Source organism: Suncus etruscus, chromosome 8 (genome assembly GCF_024139225.1).
Source record: "Suncus etruscus isolate mSunEtr1 chromosome 8, mSunEtr1.pri.cur, whole genome shotgun sequence".
Classification (NCBI taxonomy): Eukaryota; Metazoa; Chordata; class Mammalia; order Eulipotyphla; family Soricidae; genus Suncus; species Suncus etruscus.
In genome coordinates this window covers 90,571,218-90,595,774 of record NC_064855.1, presented here as the reverse complement: position 1 = coordinate 90,595,774, position 24,557 = coordinate 90,571,218, and the positions used below count along the sequence as shown (strand labels likewise).

Below are 24,557 nucleotides of genomic sequence, written 5' to 3'. Positions count from 1 at the left end.
TTCCCTTGGATTCAGCTACCTGCATATGATCCTCAGCATCCCATATGGTCCCCCAATCTCACTAGGAATGATCTCTAAAATTAGTTCCAAAGTAAGTCCTATGAACTCCCAGGAATGATCTCAAAACATTAAACAGAAAGAGAGAGATGGAGTGTGCCTCAGGAATCCAGCCCAGGAACAGATTTTATTATTCCTTCTTGTATTCATTCACTAATGTAGATCTCACAATTTCTTATCTCTTCTTTCCTACTAACCCCCTATTCCAAGCAGATATGGTAATTGCTCTGAAGACAGGAGTCTGGTTTGCCCACTTGATAGCATTTCAGCTCTTTCTCTCCACCCACCATTATCAAAGAAGGTCCTACTTTGATGGACCTTGAGTGGAAGTGGAATCTTAACTTTCATTACCCAAGAGCCTGTCTTGTTTCCACTTTTATTTCTCTGTCCAGAGTTCTCCTTCTAATACCCATCATTGTCCTTTTCCTAGTTGCCTTCCTCTACTTCCCTCTATCTTCTGCCATTCTACATTTTTTCCATTTTTTTCTTTTCTTTTTGGTGTTTTGATCACACCCAACTATGCACAATGTTACTTCTGGCTTTGCACTCAGTGAATTACTCCTGGCTGGCTCTGAGGTGCCAGAAATACGAACCTGGGTTGGGTGCATGTAAGGCAAGCACCTTACCCACTGTACTAGCTCTCTGGCCCCTTATTTCCGAGTTTTGATTCTTGCTCTTCTTTGTATCTCACCAAATCTCCTATCCCAGAAGAGTTATATGAAAGAACTATGCGTTGGCAATGAAAGTCTTTGTACTGCCATCTAGTGGTTGAATTTTAAAACAAGGAAACAGCAAGAAGCCTCATCTAGTTATTCAATTATTGCTACCAGATGTTGACATCTAATTTACATCTAGGTCAGGGAGTGTTGGGATTATGTCCATTTCTAATAAATCCTGAAACTTTATTATAAATAAAACTCATCTACTTTGACATTCTAAGCCTTGTATATAATATTTTTAATTCTACGTAATTGAACTTAATCAAGAACATTTAAATTTTACTCACTGTCCTCTCTTTTATGCAACTCTTGATTAGTGGCAAAATAGTGCTACTTTCCATGTATTTGTGTATTGAAACTGAACTGTATTTGCTAGATGAATTGAAGCATATGTATTACAAGTGAGTATGCTATTAACATGTTTTGCTGAGTATCATTGAGGAAAAGATAAAGAAAAATATGTTCTTGGATAGTAAAAACTAAAGACCAACTATAGATGGTGAAATTGGGTAATGAGGAGTAGTCCTTAGAGGATATAACAGAATAGCTGACTTTTCAATAGAGAGAACATTAGGAGAAATTCAGTAAAAATGGGATAGACTTTGAAGCCTAATTCCTTTGTGTATAGGATCCTCAGTTTCTTAAGGTAAAAAAAACTCTTGTAGTACATGTATGGGTAATTTCTTTTAGGAGTAAGGTCCTCTGGTAACCCTAATTAGGTAATGTAGTATGTATTGTTTAAAAAGACTCAAATTTATCTAAACCTCCTTAGCTACTCTTTTTCTCCCAACAGATTGCATTAATAAATGTTCAATATTAGTTTACATTAAATATCAACATTAGTAAATGCTCAATGACTGCCAATAAGATGAGTGAATGAATGAATGAATAAAGGTAGCCTGCTGCGAATCTCATGTCTTTATGAGATACCTGGGAGTGCTATGGCCAGTGTTGCTCCAGTGAACCTTCCCTAATCGATGAAATAGTTGAAATAGCTACATGAAATTTTCCCTGTGAAACTCTTCAGATCCTATGAGTGTGTCCCCTATCTCTTGCCAATCTGATCTGCTGTTTTATCAAAAATATCTAATGCCACAAACTACCATTTTCATAGCTTTATCATATAATAGTTGAAATTTTATTTACATAGAGCCCCCCCCCCCTTCCCAGACCTTTACTTTCTCTAGTAAAAGACCTGGTTCACATACCATATTTCTGGAGTTACATATGAAAATACAAGAAAGTTTGTTTCATCAGCAATAATTGTATGTGTATATATTATATCTGTTACTATATATAATTCCAATATACATCATTTACATTATGTAATAGTTCATAATTTTCATTATATATATCCTTGCCTCACTATTTATCTTGTATCCTGACACATGACAGACAATAAGTGTTTTCAGAATGGATAAATACTGCTTTCAAAGCCATTCCTGTTTTATTTTGTCAAACAAGCCATCTGTAACTCCCTGGCATTCTTGAGTTTAGTGTTTCTGCTATTTCTCAAGTTTGTTTTATTTCAAAATATGTAAGATTAAAGAACAGAATTTGGTTATACATTATAGATGCTTGATATGATTATGTTTTAATCGCTTCTGGAGTTGAACCCCTCTGGCTGAGAAATGCTCTTATGACTCTTGAAAGTTCATAATGAAAAAATACTGCTGTATGGAAATTGCACTGGCTCTTATTTATTCCTTCACTCAGGTAAAATATTTCACCTGTAAAATTAGGATAAAGAATGATTTTGGTCGGAACTAGGCAATTTATAAAGTCTGCCAGATTTCTTATATAATAGTAATGCCAATTTCATTTCCCAGTCAGAGTGAAACAAATTATACATCTTATCCATTGCAGTTAACTGCATCAGCATCATACTACCATAAAATCTCAATAAAATCGGGAAACTGTGGAGTATGGATAATCCCACTATAAATTGTAATAAGAATTACCCCTCCAGACTCTATATTCTCTCCATTAAGTTCATAGACACTGTCTCTTTGTACATAAAGTTTTATGAAATAAATCGACCAGTTCTCCTGTCCTTACCAGATAGCAAGCTGTTTTGATTTAAAAGCTGATAATGGCACAATCAGTTTTTGGTGGTTGCAGTGCATTTTAAAAACATAAATTTCATCTAACAAACCTTAAGTAGAAGGAAAATGCTACTTTTATTGGCACTGAGCAGTGAATGTTTCTTTGTGAGAAAGAATAAATGACATATTTACCGGCATGGGCCCATTTGTTGTAACCATAAAATAAAGATTTGGTTTCCTTCCTCAGATCTCTAATCTTAAAGGTGTATTAAGCAAACTCACGCACAAATCTGAAACAGCTCAGTCTGAATTGTTTCAATTTTCTGTATGTTGAAGATTTGTCAGCTCACGATTGCATTTTTATCCTTTCAGTTCTAAATCCTAATTTTCTCATGTGGCTTTTGTCAGGAGTTACTATTTTATATAGGTGCACTAGAAACACCCCCTTAACATAGAAGAAATGTGCTAGAGAAATACGGTGTGAATTAAAATTAAATAAAAAGAATAAGGCAGGAGGAAGTCACATGCTATAATATACTCGGAATAGTTGGCATTGGAGGTGAAAGGTAAAGAAGCATATGGTTCTGCTAATGAGAATAAGTTCAAGTAATCCACACTAGGCAATGAGTGGTCAATGAGGCAGAGACTGCAGGGCACATAAAAATGATGAGTGTATTTTTTGAATTGCAAACTATAATGCACTCATGCATGTTGCATAGGAGCTAAAACATGAGTTTCAGGCATGACACATACAATGGGATACTTGAAAGTGAGGTTCTGCTCTGAAAAGACATTGATCTCTTACTTTATATCTGGTTCTTAGATAACTTTGGCGAGATGGTTTCCCATCTATGAAGAGAGAGAAGAGAGTAAACAAAAAATTGCAGAGGAAAATGGATGAGTGGAGTATATCTCAATGTTTATTGTTATAATTTGGACATCCTAAAATTTCATGATAAGTTTTTATGTATTCCCAGTATCCACAAAGATTTTGTAGCTTTTCAATTTTTTGCAGTTCCAGTTAGCAAAGCAAAATAGACTCCTGATTTTGCATTACCAACCTACAGATGCTTGATAACCCCTGAGAATTTTCTATTCCATCCTCTTGCTCAAATCTGGAAACCCCCTTTACCTGTAGGTATGTACACTTAGAGCAAAAAAGTGGCAGCAAATAGAGGTGTGAAAATGATTATTAAAATAAGAACTTGGAAAATCACAGCAAGATCTTTAGGGAGCAGAGTAAATAGGCTTACACAATTCCTTAGTCCTTGGAGATAATGCTTTATTACAGCAAAATAATTGCTTTTGAAATAATGGCCATTAGTAATGAAAGAAAGGTTAAATTATGGTCGATCTGTTTGAAATAGGCAACAGAGTGTGTCATAAATCTTATAAAGATATTTATTAAAATCATTTAAATAATTAACCTTTATTGAATGCCTGTGTTCTTTGTGCTTTATATACATTCTGTGTAAGTCTACAATAACCAATCTCTAAGATCATTACCTATCTTTTATAGATATGAGTTGAGATTTTTAGTATTGTCTGTACCTTAGAAGGTCATAACTTAATAGTAATTAGGCTTTAAATAAAGTAAAAACCTTTGATATACTAAAACTATCTTGCCAGGCTTGAAAAATACAATGAAGATATGCCTTAGATATCTAGGAAATTTATTAATATTAAAAACCCCATTCTATAGTTCATCAAGTTAGTCTATATTTGAAATCCATTTTACTCTTTGGTCAAAGCACGCAGATTGTCTAATATATAAAAAGTCATATGTGTATATAGCATGGCATAATTCCCCGTTGTTAAACATTGACATAGCTGTATACATTATGTAAATATTATATACTTTCCTTTCTCTGATTATTGTGTATAATGATTAGTAAGATCATTACTAATCTTGCAACATTAGAAACAACAGCCTCAAGCTATAAGTTAATATTTCTAGGTGAAAGGAGATTTTATCAAATTGTGGTTCACTGAGTTTCAGAGCTGCACACAACTGTGTCATTTTTAGACATGTCTTGTCTCTAGCTGGAGCTCTCTTGAGCAGGAAATTGGGTAGATGGACACACCCCACATAGACAAACTTGTTCTTTCTCCTTTGCTTCTGGTATTAGATATTTTCTAGGAAAATAAATAGGGGAAATCACAAAGTACAAGTACAGCCAGCATTTATTATTTCTGTTATAATTATATTTATTTTTCTTAGATTAATGAGTTCAATAAAATTCTGTGTACTAGCTAATAGCTAATAATCATTATAACATTACAGTCTTAGAAAGTATTGTAGCTTCTATAGCAGATGTTCAGAAATGCCATCTTAAAAATTGAAATATAAATTCCATAAACTGTATTTGGTTACAGGAAATAGCTGCTGTAGCATGATCTGACATATTTTTGTTTTTGTTTCTCTATTCTAGTTTTTGTTTCTCTACAAAGTTTCAAATTGTTGCTTTTTCTGTTTTCTCCCTTTCTATTCTACTATGTTTATTCAAAACTAAAATAGCCTATACTATTCAGAATTGATGGGTATATGTGATAGACAGTATTTTCCAACATATTCTCAAAGACAGTGATTATTTATAATGGAATGCAATCCATTTATCATTTAATAAATGAACATTAACTGTTGCACTAGTTTGTGGTGTATTTGTGGCATTGGTATAATCTATAATAATATAATATGATAATATAATAATTATGTCATTTAATCTCATTATCCCCCTTACATCTAGAACAACTAGTAGCAGCCTATTTATTTCCTCCTTGGCTGATTTTGATCATTTTTGTTATTTACTCTATAAGCTCCTTTCAACTATAATTTTAATTAGTTTTCACTATATAATTTTATATCATATTCTCTAAGGGAACAACTAAGAATTTTCTCACCTTTTAAGTCAGAATAAAACAGGGAATGGTTCAGAGCTATTTGTTATTTCTGTGGTTTGTACTTTTCATTGTGATAAAGATTGACCATAAAATCATCCTTAAAGTCAAATAACAAAAGTAAGCCATTATGGACTCGGGCTTTACTTGCTAATATTATTTATTTCTTATCTTATTAACAGAGAAAGTGAAAGAAGTAATCAGCCACATCACTGCTATTTAGTAGATGAGTAGTTTATGTAGAGTTTTGTGTGTCTCTAGAAACCAGGAACTCATATTCTCTCTATACAAGTTAAAATATGCTCAAAGAAATATTTTATACTTTAACTCATTTGTGCATATATATCCCATATGTAGATTTGTAAGTACCATAAACACATGTGTAGATGTGCATGTTTATATTTTGAAAGTGATAACCTATAATAATAATAGCCATAATTCCTACATGAAGTATGTTGACATGGTATAAAATTCTTGAATTTTATTTTCAGCATTATCCTATTTAAGTGAAAAAAAGCCTTCATATTTATTAAATAAATGAACATGGAGCATCTTTTTTTTTATTATCTTACTTTCTTTTGATCAAAATTCAATAAAATTTAGGCTACCACATCAAATATTCAGCATTTTTAAAATTTAATATTTTTAATTCTCATTTTTAAACTTTTTGTCTTAATCATAAATTGATTAATCTGTTTCTGTGTGCATATATTCATTTGATTGGCATGCCCGTTTAGTTGATTCAGGTGTGAAATTAACACAGGTGCCCCCAAAAGTTCATAGTTAAGTGGATCAAGAAGACAAACTATGTAGAGCAAAGTCTGTCCTGTAGGTAAGCATAATAAATTTAGGGTGGTCAAAAAGAAAGAGCACAGAGCTCAGAGGGTTGGGGAGTAGTTGTGACTTCAGAAGAGTATTTATCAAAGGAAAGTATTACTTGAATTATATACTAGAATAAAGTAGGGAAGAAAACAAACAAACAAAATACAATATCCTAGAAATAACAAAGAGTACAATGTAACCCCAAAGAAGAGAGAAATGAGAGAGAAGACAAAACTAGTAGGCCCAGACTCTATGAAGCTCACTTTTTAATAATCTAAAGGAATTGCAGTAATTGGCAAGTTTCTTAAAAATCTTTTGAGAAGATAAATAAGGTGCTTATTAAGTGGATGTTTGAAATTTCTTTAAAATGATGTTACAGAAAGCTATATCTTTTAGTCACTTTTACTCACAAGTTATAAGAGAGTTAATACTAAATTATACACTATATGGTGTTTATATTTTATCTTTTACATCAAGGATAATTGGCTATGATGACCCATTATAGCTATTTTAGTCTTAACGTTTTTATTTTACTTGGAAACTCTGTCAAAGAGTTTACCTGGTAAATCATCTTTATGCCAAATAATTATATGACTATAGATATTATAGAAGCAAGTATCAAGTGCAAGATTAAATTATTCTCCTCGTATTTAAAGTACCTAGGCTATGCATTTTTACATGGCACTTAGAGTTCTGATGTAGCAAAATCTAGTCATTTGTTTGTTGTGACAGTTAAGAAGATTTATTGGGGCTTGGACAACAAAAGAGTGGGTAGGTCTTGCCCTGCATGCAGCTGACCCAGGTTCAATCTTGAACTCCCCGTATGGTCCCCCAAGCCTAGCTAGGAGTGATTTCTGTTTGGAGACAGGAATAAGTCCCAAGAATCTCCTTTTTTTGGCCCCAAACACAAAATAATAATAATAAAAATCATACTGATCATGATGATAGTAGTAGTAGTAGTAGTAGTAGTAGTAGTAGTAGTAGTAGTAATAATAATAATAATAATAATTTTGTGGCAACAAGCCAGCAGATTGGAAGATGGCAGATTATATCCTTTAAGGAACCATCTTGTCTGTAAAGGAACTTGTGCCCTGAAGTACACTTCATCTTTTATATATATATATAATATATTTAAGCATCATGATTACAAACATGTTTATAGTTGGATATCAGTTATAAAAAAATAAAGCAGCCTCTTCACCAGAGCAAAATTCCACCACCAAAACGCTTCCCATATATCCCCAACCTGCTGCCTATATTCGAAATAGACATTTTACTTCCCTCACTTCATTATCATGATAATTGTCAGTGTAATGATTTCTTTAACTGAACTCACCACTATTTGTAGTAATCTTCATATCATAGGCCAGTCCTTCTAGTCCTCATCTCTATTGTCTCTGGGTGTTATTGTAATAATGTCTTTTATTTTTCTTAAATACCACAGATTAGTGAGACTATTCTGTGTATATCTTTCTCCCTCTGACTTATTTCACTCAGCATAATAGTTTCCATGTCCATCATGTATAGGGAAATTTCATGGTTTCATTTGTCCTGATGGGTGATAGTATTTTACTAAGTATACTCCAGCTTTATCAGTCTTTTTCCTAGGGAGATTCAGATTTTCTCAGCCTACAAACCAGAAAACACTGATAGAACAAAACCACCAAAATTGCATTCCTATAGGCCATGGTTTAAAGCCTAAAAGTATCTTTCCAGTGCAGTACAAATGATGGATTTGTTTATTTTATTTATTGTATTCTCCATATGACTATATCTTAAATATTTTAAGTGATCTTCGACTAGAATGACTTTAATTCTGAATAACTCAGTTGGAGATGGTTGGCTTGGGTTTTGAACATAAGTTGACCAAAGGCAGCTGAACAGAAATAGTATAGTTGTATCTCACAGTGCTCCTGAGTCAGGCCTTTTGAGTGAATTGAGAAGTTATATAATAGCATAATGTAAGTTCATGCAATTAATGAAAAAAAAAACTAAGAATTCTTTTAATCACAAAACACTTTGTTGGGGCCAGAGCTTTATTAAAGCTGAATAAATGCTTGTTCTGCACACAGCTAATCTGGTTAAATCTCCAGCACTATGTATGATTGAGCCTTGAGCCCTTGTCAAGATGAAGTCTTGAGCACAGCTAACTGTGACCAAAAATCAGAAAATAAAGCACATGGAAGAAAGATTGTCATGCTCTAAAATAGTCTTTCAGTGAACATAACTATACATCCTAAATTCATTTCCTTTTTACAAATATTAAAGGTAGTTTTAGGTAGCAATAGTACAGTGGGCAAAAAAAGTTTACCTTGCCTGTGGTCAATCTGGATTCAATCTCTAGCATCCCATATGGTCCCCAAGTACACCAGGACTAATTCCTGAGTTCAGCGTTAAGAGTAACCCCTGAGTATCACTGGATATGTATAGCTCATAACAAAACTAAAGGAAAAAGAAAAAGGCAATTATAGGTTATTTGAAAAAATAAAATAATAATGATTATTGTGATTCGCTTAACTTATGCTTATTTTTAGTTGGATTTTTAAAGGAGTACATCCTTTCGCTAACATTTCTAAGCACTTATTCAAATTATAGAAGTGATTGGTATGCCAAAGTATTTTAAATGATTTCTTGTAAGAAAAACCTTTTAATGTAATTTATTCTTAAAGGGAATAAACATAAGCAGTTTTATTCCCAGGCCATCTCATGGTTTCAAGCTAATTTTATCATTTCAAGCCAGAATTGTAATTTTCTAGTACTTTACTGAGTAATCATAATTTAACAACTGTGACTTTTCCCCACAAACATTAATATTTGACTACAAACCAGATATAATTTTTAAATAAATTGTGAAATGGACACTTTTATTATTGTATTACAGAGTCCTTTGCCAAATGAAAAAAAAACTGAGCTTAAGTAGAGATTTTTATTCATCACCATCATCTTCATCAGAAAATACTATATTTTACTGATGGAATAGAGTTTGTGGTGTCTCAAATAAGAAGCAGGATAATAAGGGAATAAAAGAAATGGATGCTTAATATTACTATGTAAGGCTGATATATAATATTTAAGTCTTGTGTAATACAAAATGAAAAATGAGAATCATATAAATGTATCTAAAACAGGGCCCGGAGAGATAGCACAGCGGCGTTTGCCATGCAAGCAGCCGATCCAGGACCAAAGGTGGTTGGTTCGAATCCCGGTGTCCCATATGGTCCCCCGTGCCTGCCAGGAGCTATTTCTGAGCAGATAGCCAGGAATAACCCCTGAGCACCACCAGGTGTGACCCAAAAACCAATAAATAAATAAATAAATAAATAAAGTATCTAAAACAAAGGTGTATTTTTAGAAACAGAAAGCATTGCATTTTATTGGAAAATAAAAAGTCTTTTACAGGGAGGGTAGATTTTTTTTTTTTACTACTAATTTGTATGTGGAAAAGATTAGCCAGTTTAATGAAGGGGCTGTGGGCACCAGAGTTCAAATGTCTTGAGGAAAGTTTCTCATTTATTCTGTTACAGAGAAATTCTATATGAGACAATGTAAGCAGCTGTACTTTTAGGAAACTCATCGAAAAACAGTATCAATATATAGGAAGGCTGAAACTTTCTGAGATAAATACAATAGAAATTAGCAAGTGATTTAATGAGAATGACAAAAGAAATGAGTTTTGAACCTGAGTAACTCAAAAAGTGAGAAAAAAAAACAAATAGAACTTGCAAAAAAATGAACCCTACTCTGAAAAAGACTTTTTATTCCTCGGATGGGATAAAATGCTGCAAATGTGAAGTTGGTTTTCAGGGTGAGGTGAGAGGTAAAGACTTGGAGTTGCTATTCAATTCTAAAATAGTAACCGAAGTGGTAGATATGTGGAACTGTGTGGGAAGACTACCAAACTTACCAGTAGAAAGAGGCAGAAAGATGTTTGAAGGTCAAGGTAAATTAAGGAGAAAACCAGCCTTTAGTTGTATGCAGAAAGAAGATGGAGAAGTTAAGAGGGAAAACGATGCAAGTGAATTAAATAATATATGACAGCCAGAAACTGCTTCCTCTAAAGGGCCAGATGCTAGTTTATGGCAAGCCATATGGTTTTGGTGAAGCCTCTCAACCTTCCCATTTTAGCAACTAAAACAGCCAGACAAAATAAATGAGGATGACAGAATAAAACTTTATTTACAAAAACAGGTGGCAAGGCTCAGAGGCCTTGGTAAAGCTTAATAGACAAAAGAGGGTAAAGGAGAATTTTACAATGAGGCCAGGCATGTAAGAGGGAAGAAAAGACAACTAGGAGTCCAGAAAGCTCTGGAGCAGTTTAAGGTCATTGCAGCTGAGAAGTGGACCTTGCATAAGAGCTTTGCACAGATTATTATGAGATTATTTTTTAACATAATGGGAGCTGAAGCCATTATACTGTCAAGTTTGCAGATAGGAATTGGCGGGAAAAGTGAATAAAGTGCATTTTAGAGCTGCACTGTACCAGCATCCCACGATTTACATAATTGATTGTGTTCTTAAATCTTCATTTGGGTTATGTAGACAATCACTGCTGCTTCTCTGCAAAGCCAAACAGTCTCATTAGCAGGGGCAAAAGTAAAAGAAAAGTGAGAAGTAGAGCAAGTTTAACAGCAGTAAGCAGAAGGGACCCCAGTAGTCTACTTCTCGTCTTGAACTTTACCATTCTTGGAGACCAGTCTATTTACTCATGAGTTTTTCTCTCATCATGACTTGTTAGTCTTGAAAAACATCTAGCATTTATTTGAACAACCGATATTCTAAAACCAATGAGGTTAGCAGAGCAGTTGTAGAAATATATTATCAAAACTGGGGCTTCATAGCCGTAAGAAATTATAACTTTCTGTTTATGACTGAAACCCAACTACAGTCATGCTTGTAATTATGGTGCTTAAGTAAAGATTTTATAAAATACAAAAAAAAGAAAGAAATATATGACTTAGTTTCAGCCATAAAAAAAAAGAAAAAAAGAAATAATAACTTTGAGTTTTTTGTTTTTGCTTTTGTTTGGGGGACACACCCACTAACACTCAGGAGTTACTCCTAGATATGTGCGCAGAAATCACTCCTGACTTGGGGGACGATATGGGAACTGGGGATCAAATCAATGTCCATCCTGGATCGACCACATGTAAGGCAAAGGCCCTACCGCTTTTCTACTGCTCCTGCCCCAACTTTGAATTTTAATGGCCTGATCTATGTGCAGCTTTTCTCCATTCTCCTCCCTTTCTCTGCCTTTTACTCCCTTCCCTTCCTTTCCCTTTTCTTTCCTTACCCTCTTTACTTTTTCTCCTTTTCCCACCATTCCTTCTCCTTCACTTTGGCTCTTGTAGATTGTGCTGGACTCTGATGCTATATGTTCTCCCATCCTTTCTCCCACTTCTCTTTAGTTTTGGTAGAAGCAGCAGCTCTAGTCTTGATCACCTGACCCTCCAGTTCTGTTGGATGGATGGAGAAGCTTGGAGAACACCTACCCATCATTGTAGTGCAAAGACCTAGCTTGGTGCATATGATGCACAGTTTTGTACTGTTAGCTCATGGGACACTTGTTTCCTTGAAGAATAATAGCTAAGTTGTTCAGTTGATTTTTAAATGTTATTAGAGCCTTTAATCCTTTCTTTTTTATTTTTTAAATAGGGGCACCATCAGTATATTTGGAGGATTGGGGTCTCCCAGTGGTGTGGACCTGAAGACTTAGTGCTCAGGTGACAGTGTTTAGGGCCTATCCTAGGGCTGCACTTGGTATATGTTGGGAGGGAGAGAGCATGAGATGCTGAATCTTGGAATCAGATTCACAAATCTGCTAGGTTTTTGCTACTTAAGCCACCCCCTACCAATACCCCCCAAGCAACTTAACTGTGATCGAGGAATGGTGAGAATGAGCAGTGATGCCAGAATGAAGATGTGTGTCTGGCCATTGTTATGTGAAAGAAAAGATTAAAGGTAGAATTTTTCAGATTAAAGAAAGTAAAGAAAATATGCCAGAGAGAGCTTTAGGTATCAAATTCTCCCCCCGAAGCCTCCTATCATCTCCAAACTTAGAGGGAGGTTGAGCCAGGCTGTGCTTGGCTGAGCAGTTCTCCAACTACATGGCCTCTTTTTTCTGGAAAATTTCCTGCTTCACTCGGAGCATTGAATGATGATGTCTTCACAGTTCAAATGTCTGAAAATGCATTGTCAGTACTTGGGATAAAATAGTCAGTAGCATCAACGATGGGTATGGGTTTTAGTTCGTGTGTGTGTGTGTGTGTGTGTGTGTGTGTGTGTGTGTTAGAAGTCAACTTTATTTTTTCTGAAACTGAACACTAGTGTTCCTCTGGGGGAATAGGGAAGATTTTGATAGGCTAACTAATCAGATTACTAGTGAGTCATATCACCAGCTTGAAAAATAAACTCTCCAGGCGAGCAAGCCACATTTGGTTTTATATTGCTGCATAGCCTCTCTCCCAAATTAAGCAGATTAAAAGAGTAATTTATTTCATTGAGGGGTTTGGGTTAACCATACATGATGGAGCTCAGGGCTATTCCTGGATTTGTGCTCAGGAGTGAACCGTGGCAGTACTTGAGAGGGACCATATATAGCTCCAGAGATTCAAAGCAAATTAGACAAGATGCAAGTCAACTGCCATAATCTGTATATTATCCTTGGTACACTAAAAGAGCAATTCATTTCTTTTTTGGAGATGTGGTGGGATTGGGACTAACACTGTCTGTACCTCAGCTTTACCCCTGGCTCTGCTGAGGGATCACTCCTGGCAGTGCTGATGGACCATATTGGGGGCCAATCAAACCTTTCCCAATACTTCAAGACAAACATGTTACCTGCTGTAATATTTCTCTAGGCCAAGAGCAGTTTATTTCTTAGGATTCTATGACCTGAACATTTGAGATAATTTTATCCAGGAAGTTTTCATGCTGATTCTTCTGGTGTCACTTATGGGGCCAGGAAGGTGACTGGTATTCCTGAATTCCTGCCTACATCAGCATGACTTTGCAGCCTGCTGAACAGCATGACTCTGAGGCTTTCCTGGTTAGCTTCTCATGGTGGATCCCAAAACCAGCAAGAGAGAGAAACAACACAGTGTGCCACTTGTTCAAGTCTCTGCTTCTGTCACCTTTAAACAATCCCCTTTAGCTATTTCAAGCCTTAAAGGCAAGAGTCCTAGTGTGTTGTAAGCAGCATAATTGGGAGAGCTTATATTTATTTTTTTTTTTATAATTTTGAGCTGCAACCAAAAGTACTTGGCTATAATCCTGGCTCTGTGCTCAGAAATCACTCCTAAAGTTGCTCAGAAAATCATATTCCCATCTGTAGTGCCAGTGATGGTACCAGATTTGCAAGGCAAACTTCATAACTTTTATACTATCCCTCTAGCCCCCAGAGCTGGGGGAGAGTTTTTGGTTTTGTGGTTGACATTGATTTTAGAGCCACTGTGCTAGAGCCACTCTGCTGCCTCTGTGCTCAGAGCTTACTTTTTGTGGTACTTGAGCAATCGTATTTAGTGCTGGGATTGAACCAGTACTGGCAAGAGTGAATGTTTTCTAATTATTATCTATCCAATTTCATGGGGAGAGGGTAGATTTTTAAAGTAGCAAGTTACCATAGGCAAGATTTTAGTCAATTAGTTCACCCTTCAGCCATTAGGTTCTACAATGAGTTTCTCAGGAATTTTGTCAAAAGATACAAAACTCACATTTTATTCTGGTATATTCAATTCTGAGGATTGGCACCTCTACATGGATGAGTAGATGTGTGTTGTGTATGTAAATATTTTGGGGGATTACTATGTTGCTCACCCTAATCTGTGCCCTACCCTAGGGTGTGACCTGGCATTCTGCCCCCACCCTAGGGTAGGACCTGATTCTGCTTCCACCATTGGTTGGTATCTGATCCCACCATTGGGTGGGACCTGACTCTGGACTATAAGAGCAAGGGTCTGTGGAAGGCGGGGGCTTTTTTGCTGGCTGGAACTGAAGCTGAGTCTTTGGACTTCAGTTTTGTCCATCCGAATAAAGCAAATATTTCCACGAGCCTGACTGTCTGCGAGCTGTTTACCCGCCGTTTCACCTCAGAACCGTGGGCTAGACAGGGTGGCAGACACGTGCTCCGAGCTGGAAGAAAAGGGCCTCATTCTCCATCCCTCCATCAGTCAACCTCTTCAGGGGCTGTCCTGCTACAATGTGGTTGCCTTTTTTATATGTAAAAATAACATAGGAGATGCATATCATCTGTTGCTTCCTTACTTCTGGAATTAGTTATATTTTGAGGTCCACTATATATATATGGCTTCATATTGCTTTGAATCGATACCCCAGAGAATAAGTTGTTCTTAAGTGGGTTGAAAAATCTCAAAGACTAATGGAGGTTAACTGGGCTAGATGTCCCTAACACACATTTAATAAAAATAGAGTGGAATTATGCAAGTATGTAAATAAACTAATCATCTGACCTAATCAGCAATGCAGATTTTCGAAAGCTTTTCTAATTACTTCCTCAGCATAGCTGAATGTATGGATAAAATGAGCTCCCCAGCCTGCCGGTGGCAGATGTATTTCATAATATTTATCGAAAATATTGGAAAGAAAGTCTCAATTTTGATCTTCCTGAAAAAGTACATCAAAAAAATATCATACTTAACATAATTTAAACTCCCTTAAAATATAAGCATAATTCAGAGAATCAACACTGGTGCCTGTTATTTGGAATCTTTCAACCAACTACATTTTGTCTTTATACACCAGATTGTTTGGTGGTGTCTCCTCCTTGAGTGGCAATGGTTAGCTGCTAGTTTTGACTACATGAGACTACCATAATATTCTCTTTTCTTGAGCTGTTTGTGAAATCTTGGCAAAGGACTGCATGATGTTTCAACAACTTTAGATCTAAAATTGTTGACATAAGTAACATTACACAATGTGTGATCTGGAAGCCTAGATAGATCCAGTACTGATTTTCTTGGCATGTTTTGCTCACAGTGAATGACTATTAAATGAATCAGTCTAGTACAAGATTATTCCTTCAAAAATACTCTATTTCTTGCTCACAGAGCTTTATTATCCCTGAAGCATGTGCTTCTTGAATGCTTAGCTGTTTACTCAGGTTTGCCTTCCAATCTGTAAGCAGGACATTCTAATTAATAAATTAACTGAGCCAGTTTCTATGTCTAAAAAACAATAATAAAACTTAAGTAATAATGTTTCCAGTACCTTGGGATGGCTCTCAAAAATCAGATATTTGAGTAACTGGTTGCTTTTCTCTACAAAGAACTTGCTAGGGTCAGGGAATAGCCCAAAGGGTAGGTTATATGCATTGCTTATGTGACATACATAGATCAATCTTATGTTGTCACCACAGCCTTCCCTGCTACACACACAGTTACCTGTGAGTAAAACCTGGGAGATTCTTAAGCACCCCAGACTTAGGTAACCCTCTTGACTTCCTGTTCCATTGGCTCCAAGCTGTGATGCCTTAGTAGAATCAAGTATGGAACCTACCAGCTCAGTTGGCTGAGTATCTTGCTGGTAGTGGTCCTGAGTATTTCAAGGGAAGCCCCCAAGGAAAAATTAAGTGTAGGAACACTGGAGAGATAGTATAGCAGCTAGGGTGCTTACTTTGTTTTCAGCCAATCTGGGTTTGAACCCAGGTACCTCAGATTGTCTTCCGTCTCCTCCAGGAGTGATCCCTGAGCCCCACCCATATATGACCCCTGATGTATCATACTCCTCAATTATTAAAAAAAATAGAATTTCTCTAACATCTCTCTTAGTCTACTGAGGAGTCTTCCCTGATATCACATGCAAATCGTTTTACTTTTCCTCCTATGTGGAAAACCAAAGAAAACACAAAACTCTTGAGTTTCACTGCTTAGTTCCTGGCACTCAAGGAAGTCAGTTTTGTATTTGGTGAGGGTAAATGCTGAGTCATACTGGTAACTTGTTTTATTTATAGACTGAGGCAGGAATTATGGATCAGCCAATATATGATTAAATTTTCTACTAGTGACATCGAAACTAGTATATTTGTCTAATTATATGTCCAAGCTCTTAAATCTTGAGATCCAAGTTTCTCAGCCTTTGTACTGTGGATCTTTTAGGTTAATTCCTCCCTTGTTTTGGGCTCTAACCATTCAGTGTCTTGTAAGTAGCTTCCTTGCTTTCTGCTTCCCTAACTGGTCAGTAACATCTCTCTTCTCACAAGATGTGACAGATCAAATTATCTCTGAGAAGGAGCTATGTTACCCTTAAGAGCCACTGCTTTAGATGATTTTCATAATGCTCTCTTTCATTTAACTAACTTTTACCCAACAGCCACTTCCATTTTCCAAACTACACTGAATATGTTTCTACTTATACTCAGAATATGTGTTCCAGACACTGGTTTACCAGGTTTAATAAATCAATGTTCCTCTGTAATCAGTTTCACTAAGAATGCATTGGAACTTACTTTTCTGCCTTATAAATGTTAAGTTAGGCCCGGAGAGATAGCACAGCGGTGTTTGCCTTGCAAGCAGCTGATCCAGGACCAAAGGTGGTTGGTTCGAATCCCCGTGTCCCATATGGTCCCCCGTGCCTGCCAGGAGCTATTTCTGAGCAGACAGCCAGGAGTAACCCCTGAGCACCGCCGGGTGTGGCCCAAAAACAAAAAAATAAAAAATAAAAAAAATGTTAAGTTAGAGCACAAGAAATGCTTTTTGTCTTTTAATGACTCAAAATGGTGAGTTGGCCTCACCTAATACACATTAAAGACAAAACCAAACTAAAATACCAAAAAAAAAAATACTGAAAATACCAGTAGACTTGAATATCATTGTAAATGTGATTTGAAGCACATTTTGCTTTTCTTTTCAAGCTCTGGTAGTTTTAGAAGTCCTACATATATAGGTTTGAGTAACAGTAATTGGATTGGAAGTGGTTGGGGTTGATTTCACGTTAAAAATGCAATTGTATAGCTAGTTGGAATACTTTTCATTTAGAACTTGCTTTTGTTCTTAGGGGCTTAGAGAAATCCTCGGCAATGATTAATAAACTATATATAAATGAAAAGGCAATGAAATGTAATTTTTTAAATATGCACCAGGGTATTAAATATTGGCAATTTTTATAAGATCTAATAGTCCAGCCAATAGAGGTCAAACCACTCGTCTGTTCTTGCTTAAGTTCATCGTGAGAAGAGAAGCAAATCTGGAAATGATTTTAAAAGAATCAAATTAGGATGGGGCTAAATTTCACTACTTAGAACTTATATACACATATTTAAAATGTTACTATTTCTCTCATTTTCTGTCCTCAGATGTCCACTCACAGTAGTAATGAACTGTGAGTCAGTGATTCTCAGGAGCAGAAAAATTAACCCTCGTTCTTATGAGAGCTGCAGACAAATAAAATCGCCTCCCCACCTCATGTGCTGTACCTTCCAGGGAAAGTACTAATGAACAGTGAAATGGTCAGAACGATGGCAGCAGAAGCAAGAAGGTGAAGCCAGAGGGTTGAACAGCAACCCAGGAGCCACCTAATCAGCTTCTGAGCGAGCACTCAGGAGTTGGTAATATTGTAGATTATGTGGTTAATAGTCTGTTCCCTTAGCCTGAAACCATTGAGAGTTGATGAAGGTTTGTAAATCAAAGGAATAAGGGAAAAGAGTCAGTGGACTCAGTGGACTTAATGCATCACTTTCACTAACACCCAGGATTTCGAGAGAATTCCAGGGGTGTCATAGACACAGGAGAGACAGCCCCATGCTTGATGTTGGTCCAGGACAAGGTTAACTTGCTGCACACTAATTTTAATTCATTATATATGCCTTTTCTTCCCAGCACAAATGGACCCCCGAGGCCTATCTCCCAGACAAAGTAAAAGTGACAGTGATGATGATGACCTGCCAAATGTGACCTTAGATAGCGTTAATGAAACTGGATCTACGGCCCTTTCCATAGCCAGAGCAGTGCAAGAGTAAGTATCACCTTCTCAGGATGAAATAAGAATTACCAAGGTGTTGGATGGATAATGGAAACAGCAGCCTCTCCTGTTCCCCAGACCTGTCATTCCACCTTGGCATGGGCTCACTTGCCAGCTCCTTTCCATTCAGCCTGGGGAGGAGAGCAGGGGAAAGCTGGGAAAGCTGGAAATTTGTTCTTTGATTAGAAATAAGAGTGCTGTGTATATCTTTCAAAACCTCCTGCCCCTCTGTCTTAATTATGAAAATTATCTACATATATATTTTGTTCTTTTTCGACTACCTCTATGCCATGGTCATTATTATCATTCAAAGATAATCATCAAGATAAGTAAAATCAGGCAAGTATCTTATTGTCTTGTACCATAAGGACATTGCAAAATACATTTATATTTGTATTATTTGGAAAATAATATATTACCACTTTGAATGATCAAAATAACATATGGTTTTTCAAAAAGATCTTTATTAAACAGCCTCATAGGGTTAGATTTATGCCTTTATTAAACATAACTGCCATTGTCAATTTTTTATATCTAGAATTAAACCTACAGGCCAATAGATATAATTTGATCTCTGTAATATTTGTAATAATACCTTTAAAAGGTAAGGGTTAAGTATTCATTGTTTTGATATATATATATATATATATATATATATATATATATATATATATATATATATATATATATATATCCACGGTTTACTTCTAGTGATCTTAATTCACATAGATTTCTTTTTCTCAAATACCAAGTACTAAATCTGTTCTGTGAATTAAACATTGGAATAAAAAATACTAGTGTAGCATTTTAAAATTTGAAGCATATATTATCTTATATTATTCAGTGAATAATATATTCTCAATGTTACATAAATATTCAGTATACTTATGTTACATATACGATAGAGTAGTGGAAACAGGACATAATGGTTCTAAAATAAAATTTGGAGTCTGAAAGATCTAGAATTGAATTCACATCAGTCTTTATAGTTATGACTTATGAAAAGTTACTTAACCATTCGTCTGTTTCTTCATTCACAGTAAGAAAATCAGATATTTGCAGGACTATTAAGAGTGTGCAGTGTAGTACCTATGTATCAATAGCAAGTCACTAAGCCAGGGGATACGAAAAGGTCATAGAACATGCAAGAGGCCCCAGCCTCAATCCCAGGAACTTCATGGCTTTTCATACTTTAATAGATATTGCCCTTGTGCTAAAAACAAAAACAAATATAAAACAAACAAAAAATTGGGGGGGGCTTGAGAGATAGTACTTGGGTAGGGCACTTACCTTAGATTACCTACGTTTGATCCCCTGCACTCATATGGCTCCCCAAGCTATGCCAGGAGTGATCCTTGAACACGGAATCAGAAGTAGGCTCTTAGTGATGGCAGGTGTAACTCATAAACCAGAAAACTAACAAATAAACTCAAAACCATGAGAAACAAATCATAAAGTTTATTCCCATGGATGGCACAACCTCCTCTGATGGAGGGGATGGGCACTAGGTAATTGCCTTCCTAGGAACTCCAGAAATCTCTCATCTTTTGAGATGAGTGGACTGGAGGAGGCTAGGCAAAGACTGTATTGCTTCCCATTTGGCCTCTTCTTGTCCATGGGCTTTGCTCAAAGGCATCTTGGAATGTAGGCCCATCTCACTAAAATATCTTAACCTCAATCCACCACAACATGTTGACTGTGTTAAAATTTTTCACCTCAACTGTGGGAAAATAGAACGTTCTAGTAGCTACTAATTGGTGCTTTTTTAGGGGGTTATCACCCCTTATGAATTTTACGAATGAACCCGGATGGCCCCATGTCATCTTATTCTTAATTGTGCAAGAGAAAACACCTAGTGTGTCTTCAGTGAATAATAATGACTTATTCAAACTCTTATATTAAATACTATAATAGAGTTTTGGCTTCCAACTTAAGTAATAGATCTTTTTCTAGGATTTCGGTGAATGTCTTTTTATTAATGTCTTCTTACACATGAACAGTTACTTAGGAGCAAAACTGGTGGTAGTAATTGAGTGTCTCTAAAGCAAATGTTCCATTGAGCACTGACTCAGAGGAACTGCTTTAAGTCTTGTGTAAAATGATTGTGTTTCTCTCAGTGCATGGTGCTCAGCACAGGGACTGTTGTTTGTATGACTAATAAGTCTCATGGACACTTTAATAACATTGTTTTTTTTTTGCACCGTTGTAATCCATAGACCATATTTGCCTATGTTTATAGAGGTGAGCTTCTTTTAATTCAGAATTTAAATTTTGAAACTGTGATTACTAACATCAAAATTATGCTTCCTCCGCTTGGGATTTCTGTAGCCACTAATGATATTAAATTTCTAAGCATAACTGTTTTTTGCTGTAACGATTATGAGCTCATAATATAATGTGTTTTAATGTAAAATTTTAAGAGAAACCTCAGAAACTCTAGTTTTTTTTTTTCAGTGTAACCTCTGTGACTTACTTGGTGAAAACATTGTCAAGGCATCATACTTTATATAACTATATGTATGCCTGCCTTTATTTCTCTTACAAAGGTTTCATGGGTGTCTGGGGGAAATGCCAGATTCATTATTCATGGGAATGTTTTCATTAAACGATTAGTAAAGAATACAGAGCTGTCACCTGGGAAGCCATAGAATGCCAGGACCCATCAATAGTTAATTAACCATTATTCAAGACTGAGAGTGTGAGTGTCAACCCTGGGAAGTGCTGTGGTACTATTAGTTCAGACAAAATATTTAAGAGAGATCTTAAAGAGCAGTGTACTGTTTGCACATATACTATTTGTACTATTTGCAGAGTGTAAATCAAGCACTATACTATTTGGAAGAAATTTTTTATTGGTGGGGAGTGAGGAGTGTTTAGGTCATACTCAATGATTAGTCTGGTTTGTTGTTCAGAGATCATTCATGGTGAGCTTGGGAAACCATATGGGTTGATGGGAGGTATTGTACTCACTGTACTATCACTCTGATCCCTGAAAATTATCTCTGTTTAAATCCCTGTTTAAATTTAGAGCTTGTCTTTCTGCTTTTACTTTGACCTCGATTCTAAATGCATATTATTGTCTCACTATTAATTTCTCTTTATTTATTTTGTTTCCTTTGATGCCTGATACCTTCTGTTAAGTGAAAAGCAGCCTTCTCCTATTTACTGCAATAGGATTAATAAAATAATGCATCCATAATAAAAGGTTGAAGTAACAGATTGATTGATCTTATAAAAGAAGCATCTCTTGACCACTCCTACATTTATGGACTATGCCTAAAATTGAGCTGAAAAGGTGTTTGCAGGTACAATAGTATTGAAATCTAAGGTCTATGTCCAGAAGAGGCAGGATACTAGGGAAAAAAATCCTAAGAAAACTTTGCAGTAAAAAGAGGGAATCTTGCTCTAGGAAGGATTCCCAGGCTTGATTCTTGTTTGATTGACTACCCAGTAAAATCTTAAAAAAGAAGAGAATATAATGGAAGGTCAGCCCCAAAGAAATGCAAACAGGGTCTTGGGTTGAATCACAATAATATGTAAATGTTCCAGTCATCTTCAAATACAGGGGTTTATTGCAGGTATGTGGAGAGTACTCCTGTAAAAAAGGAACAGACAGCTGAGAGTACATTCCTAGCCACTGTGGTTGGTAGTTTTTATTTCCTTCTCTAATGAAGGGATAGAATGAATTTAGGGGTGTACCTATTTTTGGGGGGGAAGTTCAACACCCTTTCCCAGAGTTGGGCCTCCACCCCTTTTCTAATCTGTAATGACTATCTCTAAGGTGGTGTTGGTAAGGTAAGGTGAGTCCCTGAGTGAAGGTGAGGATGGGATGGGGAGAGGCTGATTTAGCGGTGTTTGAGGTCCTTATAGGTTAAAGTAGACTCTTGTAGATAAAAGAGTTGAGCTTATCACTATACTAGAATAGTAGAGAATTTAAGACCAGCTCTTCCAGTACAATTTTTCTATGGGTTGGTGTTTCTGCAGGTCAAAGGGGAAGCAGGACCTCACTACACATACATGCTGGCCCTTAACTCACTCATTAAAGTGCCCTGGGTGCCTTTGTTCCCCCTGCCTTAGCCATCTCAGTTCACCAACCAAGACTCTAACTCACAGGGCAAATATTTCAGCTAAAGTCAGTTAGGTTCATGATTTGCCTTAAATTTTAACCATTACAATTTTGGTTTTTAATTTGATAACTTAGTGGTAGTGTATTTATAAAATATAAAGCTTGATATGGTATTAAATGCCCCCTGAAGAAATATCTGGTATTGTGCCCTTGTTTTTAAAATGATCTTTTAGGCGACAGAGTGGTGGTGCAGAGGTAGGGGGTTTGCTTTGCACACGGCTGACTAGGACAGACCGATGTTTGATCCCCTGGCATCCCATATGATCCCCCAAGCCAGGAGTGATGTTTGACTGCATAGCCAGGAGTAACTCCTGAATGTCACCAGGTGTGGCCCAAAATGAAACAAACAAACAAACAAAAACAAGAAAACAAAAAAAAATCTTTTATTAACTTCTAATTAAAAGAGGTTTCCATCTGACATGTTTGAATTTATTAACCAATAATGCACCCTCTCCCCACCCCTGAAATACACATACCTTCCAAATATTTAACTATTTGTAGAAATAGAGAAAAAAACAGGGTCAGAGAGATCATACAGGGGTTAAGGCACTTATGTAGCATGTGGTTCACATCTGCTGAGGCCTTAGTTCGAATTCCAAGCTAGCACTTGGGTCACTAAACATTAGGGTATGACCCAAGAAAATGGGAGTGGGAGAATGGTGGAAAGAAAAGAAAGTAGGAAGACAGAGAGGGAATAAAGGGAGGGAGAGAAGAGAGGGAGGGAGGAAAGAAAGGGAAGAGAAGGGAAAAGGAAACGAGGGAGAGGGAAAGGGGCCTGCGTACAGCAATTTAGGCCAGTACTATGTTTCATTGATCCCTGTTGAGTATGGTCTCTTGGGCACTCACTGCTTGGAGTGATACTGAGCTCAGAGCAAAGATTAGCCACCACCCTCATCCCCTCAGCACCTCTACACCTGGTATGAACCAAAAGAAATGAATAACAGAACAGTGGTGACTAGGGAAGCAACCTGAAGTCACCACAGTTTATATTGATTCCTGTCATGAGGCTACTGAGTGGTGCTGGAGTGATGTTGCAACCACTTTCCTGAATTTCCTTGATTGACCTTGATCTACTTGGCAACTGTGAATTCAGGTGAATTGAAAGAACTACACATTGAGGCCTATGACCAGCTCTCTCCTTTCCTTCCATTCATGTATCGAGGCTGAACCCATGCGTTCAGTGACTCTGACAAAGCCGACTTCCAGCAATTCATGGAACATCTGTTTTGTTTTGGTCTATTTTCCCCCTATGGTAAAATAGGGTCATTACTCTTAACAACTTGACAAACATAATTATGAAATAAGTGTTTAGAAAAAGAGAGGTACAGGCGCATGATTAGAGCAAATTATTATAATTAAGTCTAACCCTAGGCAAAACAATGATATTTTTTAAATAGGTAAAGTTTGGTTCTGTTACCCAGAGCCTCTAATTTCTGTTTCCCTTTTTCTGCTTTTTTCTTTAATGTCAAACACTCATAATTCCCATTTGTTAATAAGAGTAGAATAATCAACCTTCAGATGAAAGTGTAAATGAATAACAGTATCTGAAAGAGAAGCCTCCCTAAAGAAGTTTCTATTAAACTAGGAACCAGCCTTTACCTAGAGAATAAAGGAGCTAGATTATGATTTGATTTGGAGTGGCATGAGCTAGGGTAGGGTGTAGGAGGGGGAAGTGGTGAGAATATGAAGATAGGACTGTTTTTCTCTGCCAGCCACTTCCCAACCAGCAAATTTATAAACTCTTGGATTCCCCATATCTCAATACTCAATCCTTTGTGAGATTGACAGTAACTATCAGAGGGGAATCAAGGTAATATAATATGAGTGGCAACAGTAATTTTTTTGCTTTGACTAGCATCCCTAATGTTTGTGCTTATGGTAAGGATGTTTTTCGATTGATTTTCTGTCATTTATAATTAA

General features: G+C 36.3%; 1 protein-coding gene across 1 annotated transcript in view; it reads left to right on the top strand.

The window, feature by feature from the left end:
- KLF12 (KLF transcription factor 12) overlaps positions 1 to 24,557 on the top strand; it is a 501,377-nt gene that overhangs the window by 337,927 nt on the left and 138,893 nt on the right. The window contains exon 5 of the mRNA XM_049778917.1: positions 18,370 to 18,505. Coding sequence (XP_049634874.1) covers positions 18,370 to 18,505 — 136 coding nt within the window. The remainder of the gene's footprint in view (positions 1 to 18,369; positions 18,506 to 24,557) is intronic.